General features: G+C 41.0%; 2 protein-coding genes across 3 annotated transcripts in view; one reads left to right on the forward strand and one right to left on the reverse strand.

Moving 5' to 3' along the window:
• LOC136842887 (beta-1,4-glucuronyltransferase 1-like) overlaps positions 1–5,000 on the forward strand; it is a 285,173-nt gene that overhangs the window by 129,055 nt on the left and 151,118 nt on the right. The window lies entirely within an intron of this gene.
• Toll-9 overlaps positions 1–5,000 on the reverse strand; it is a 43,153-nt gene that overhangs the window by 3,889 nt on the left and 34,264 nt on the right. The window contains exons 8-10 of the mRNA XM_067110792.1: positions 3,356–4,279; positions 1,930–2,085; positions 208–295 (exon numbers count right to left, since the gene is read on the reverse strand). Of these exons, the coding sequence (XP_066966893.1) occupies positions 208–295; positions 1,930–2,085; positions 3,356–4,279 (1,168 nt within the window). The remainder of the gene's footprint in view (positions 1–207; positions 296–1,929; positions 2,086–3,355; positions 4,280–5,000) is intronic.

Below are 5,000 nucleotides of genomic sequence, written 5' to 3' on the forward strand. Positions count from 1 at the left end.
CTTATGTACAGTATATAATGTGTGTGTGTATCAACGTCTGTCAAGTTGCTACTATTACAATATTGATATACTTGGAAACATGCTGTTTTTGTTATAAGGAATGCAAAATTCGCTCTACATTATGTTATTGTTATTATCAGTGGGCGGTGTATACTGTTGTTATTATTGTTGTTCCGTGCTCATGCAAAAAAATGTATACTTTCATACCTTCCTTGATTTCTCAACGCTGTAAATGATATTCTCTGTTATTTCCTGTCCGACGGCGAAGTCGCGCTCATGAACACACACTCTGTACCTGTGGAAGAAATGAATTCAGCATCATTTGGCAGTCGCGGTCTTTTAGTTAGCTGTTAAAAGGCCGTTTTCGTAAACACAGTCATAGACGAATAGTCGCCTTAATCATGATGCTTATGGATAGACTCTCAGTGGCGATACATATTTGACAGATTGTTATATTGGTGATTCAGGTTTGGCAGATTGTTATGTTGGCGATTCAGCTTTGATAGGTTGTTAATTTGGGGATTTAGTTTTGGCAGATTGTTATATTGGCGACTCAGTTTTGGCAGATTGTTATATTGGCGGTTCAGCTTTGATAGGCTGTTATTTTGGGGATTTAGTTTTGGCAGATTGTTATTTTGGAGACTCAGTTTTGGCAGATTGTGACATTGGCGACTCGGTTTTGGCAGATTGTTATGTTGGCGATTCAGATCCAACAGATTGTTATTTTGGCAGTTCAGTTTTGGCAGATTGTTATTTTGGAGATCCAGTTTTGGCAGATTGTTACATTGGCGACTGATTTTTGATAGATTGTTATATTGGAGGTTCAATTTAGGCAGATTGTTATATTGGAGATTTGGTTTTGGCAGACTGTTATATTGGCGATTCAGTTTTGGCAGATTGTTATATAGACGATTTAGATTTGACAGATTATTTTCGCAGTGGTGCTGAGTTGACAAATAGTATGGATGGTAGGTTGACACATTCAATTAATGTGCTGCCGAGCAAGAATGAGTGTGTATTTGTTATCCTGACGTAAGGTTGAGCTATTCCTGTACTCTAGTGGTGTCAAATGAAAGCATGAAAGCACCGACTTCAAAGCGGTCAAGTGAGCGGTTAATTCCAGAGTAGTTTTAAAGTGGGAGTACCCTTCTCATAAGCGGGAAAGCTCATTTTCGCCTCTTGCAAAAGAACGAAATTAATTGTACTCTATTGTAATTTGCCCCCCCCTTCTCTCTCTCTCTCTCTCAAAAACGCGTTATATATTTTATGACTATTTTTGTAATTGTTACCCCCTCTCTCTCTCTCTCTCTCTCTCTCTCTCTCTCTCTCTCTCTCTCTCTCTCTCTCTCTCTCTCTCAAAAACGCGTTATATATTTTATGACTATTTTTGAATTATTACCCCCCTTCTCTCTCTAATCTGTCTCTCTCTCTCTCTCTCTCTCTCTCTCTCTCTCTCTCTCTCTCTCTCTCTCTCTCTCAAAAACATGTTATATATTTATGACTATTTTTAATTGTTCACCCCCTCTCTCTCTCTCTCTCTCTCTCTCTCTCTCTCTCTCTCTCTCTCTCTCTCTCAAAAACATGTTATATATTTTATGACTATTTTTAATTGTTCACCCCCTCTCTCTCTCTCTCTCTCTCTCTCTCTCTCTCTCTCTCTCTCTCTCTCTCTCTCTCTCTCTCTCTCTCTCTCTCTCTCTTTCTCATGCTATGACGACTGTTGTAACTGGCCTTTATCTCTCTCTCTCCCTCTCGAAAATTTGTCATTCTCTCATTAAAGCAATCATTTAAATGTTTATTCTTTTAATTAAATGAGTTTTAGTCTCTCTCTCTCTCTCTCTCTCTCTCTCTCTCTCTCTCTCTCTCTCTCTCTCTCTCTCTCTCTGGTCAACCAAGAGAGCCTGCATTTCCTCGTTGTGCTCTACCTACTTCGCCACGTCCTCCAGTTTCCTCAGGAGGTGCTCGAAGACCCACTGCCTGTCCGCCTGGGAGTAGCAGACGAAGGTGTCGTAGAGATAGCTGTCATCGTCCTCCTTGTACATCTTCATTCCGGATTTCATGGAATACACGATGTAGCGGATGTACCTGTCGGGATCCTGCTGATTAGTTACCTGGTTAAGTGATCTGACTGGTTTTGTAAAAGAGGCAGAGTCAGTTTGAGTTTTCTGTAAAAGAAAACTATTGCGCCGGCTTTGTCTGTCCGTCCGTACTTTATTCTGCCCGCACTTTTTCTGTCCGCCTTCAGATCTCAAGATCTACTGAGGCTAGAGGGCTGCAAATTGGTGTGTTGATCATCCACCCTCCAGTCATCAGACATACCAAATTGCAGCCCTGTAGCCTCAGTAGTTTTTATTTTATTTGAGGTTAAAGTTAGCCTTAATATTGCTACTGGCAAGTATATAGGACAGGTCACTACCGGGCCGTGGTTATAGTTTCATGGGCTGCGGCTCATACAGCATTATACCGAGACCACCGAAAGATAAATTATTTTCGGTGTCCTTGATTATGCGCTGTAGCGGCTGTATAGAAAAGTCGATTGCGCCGAAGAAACTTCGGCGCATTTTTTACTTGTTTTTTCTTAGAAATCATATGAATGGGGTTCAGTAATGTTAGACTAGTTTTTCAAAGAATTATTTCAGATTTTGAATTAAAAAAAAAAAAACAATTGTAAAGAATCATATGAATGGAATTGTATAGCAGACTAGTTTTTTTCAGGGAAATAATTTTTTTTTCTTTTTCATAAATCCTGTAAATGAAATTCCATGATCATTTTCCTTAGAAACAAGTAAAGCTTCATCGGAAGGATAAAAGAGCAGATTGTATCATTAATATCCGTAATTATAAATATAAATATTTTGTAGCATTTGTTAAAGATGCAAAACACTTTTCAGGTGTTTGAATGTCTGTTTTTATCTTTTACATATAATACAAATTATTATATGTGGATTTTTACCATACAACAGTTTTATCGCGACATTGTGAATTTCTTAGCAAAGAGCAGAATTCGGCCGTGTTGGAGGGTTAGTGCCGTCAGTGCACCTCATGCTTTGCACTGTAGACGTTACGTAAGGGTCTTTGCAGGCGTCCCCTCGGCCGTTGCTGCAACCCCTTTCATTTCTCTGTTCATATTCTCTTTCTTCCATCTTACTTCCCTCAACCCTCTCCTAACAACCGATTCAAAATGCAACTGCAAAAGCTTCTCCTCCTGTTACGCCTTTCAAACCTTTTTACTGTCAGTTTCCGTTTCAGCGCTGAATGACCTCATAAGACAGAGCGCTTGGCGTTGGGCCTTTGGCCTAAATTCTATGTTCTATTCTATTCTATCCTATTCTTACATTTGTTTCTTCTCGCTTACCATCTCCTCTTGTAAATCACCAGAAAGGTGATGACGACGACGACGGGGAGAGCCACAGCCATCCCGATGACGAGGTTCATCTCCAACACGGTGGCATCGGGGTCGTCGTCCCCCTTGCTCGCATAGTCGTCCGGGCAGTCCAGCTCCTGGAGGACCACAGAGACGTTGTAGTATTTGTTGTTCTGGACGCAGACGTAGCTGGAGAAGTCGACGAAGATGGACGTGTCGAGGCTGTCGTTGAAGAAGGCCAGGCTGCAGTTGCACACCAGCTCGTTGTCCTTGAGTCGGATCGTCTCCAGACTCCTGATCTGGAAGTCCTCGACCACAGCCTCCGTCAGAGCCCTCATGGAGTTCTTCTCCAGCGCGAGGAGGGTCAGGTTCTGGCTCCGCTGCAGGATGGGCTCGTACCACTGGCCGATCTCGTTGTCCCCCAGGTCCAGCACCTGCAGGTCGACCAGATCTCGGAAGATCTCGGGGACCAGGCAGCGGATCTGGTTGTCGCTAAGCCAGAGGGACTGGAGCTTCTTCAGACCGCCGAAGGGGAAGTAAGCCGTCGGTTCTTTACCGCTGTCTTCCCTCAGCGTCCCCTGGGACGTGACGTATTCCCTCTGAAGAGTCTCCTCTTGCCCTTCGGGGAGTGTCACTTGATTTTCCCTGAAGGTCACCAAGTCCTCGAAGACCCTGGCGTAGGACAGCGGACCCGATCCGTGCCAAGAGTCCTTGACAGTCGTCGACCCCGTATCTTGCGTGTCAACGTTGGGATTGCCCACCCACAGGTTGTAGATTATGTCTCGGGAGAAGAACGCGATGTTGTTGTTGCTGAGGCTCAGCGTTTTCAGGTTCGTCAGTCCCCTGAAGGTCTCATTCGCCATGAGAGTCAGGGAATTCTTGTCGAGGTACAGAGTCTGTAACTTTGTCAAGTTCCTGTCAGGTGAGAAAATTGTTATTATTATTATTATTATTATTATTATTATTATTATTATTATTATTATTATTGAGAAAATGAATCCTATTCATATAGAACAAGACCACAGGGATCATTAACTTGAAATTATTATTATTATTATTATTATTATTATTATTATTATTATTATTATTATATTATTATTATTTATTATTATTATTATTATTATTATTATTATTATTATTATTATTATTGAGAAGATGAACCCTATTCATATGGAACAAGCCCACCACAGGGACCAGTGACTTGAAATTCAAGCTTCCAAAGAATATTATGGTGTTCATTAGAAAGAAGTGACAAAAGGTAATGGAAAATACAGAAAGAAGAGATCACTTATTAAAAAAGAAAAAATAAATTAAATTGATGAATAAATAGATCAAAATGTTGTAAAAGACTTCGCATTGTACTGTTCAACACCAAATTGATAAGGATACTTTTGACATTTCTTGAATAACTGACTCGAAATAACCACAATATAACATAATTTCCCCTCCTATATCTGCTTTGAATTTCCTTGCTGCTAACTTGTCCTTCGAATCTATTTTCTATGTAAAATTTGTCATAAACACGTGTCACCAACTTGTCGCACACACATCACAGACAGGTTGGGTACAAGTTGACAACTTATTGGTAGTCCGACGATTATCGAGCAGTGGCCAAAGATTCATTCTGTACTTAAAG

The sequence above is a fragment of the Macrobrachium rosenbergii genome, chromosome 10 (assembly GCF_040412425.1).
Source record: "Macrobrachium rosenbergii isolate ZJJX-2024 chromosome 10, ASM4041242v1, whole genome shotgun sequence".
NCBI lineage: Eukaryota > Metazoa > Arthropoda > Malacostraca > Decapoda > Palaemonidae > Macrobrachium > Macrobrachium rosenbergii.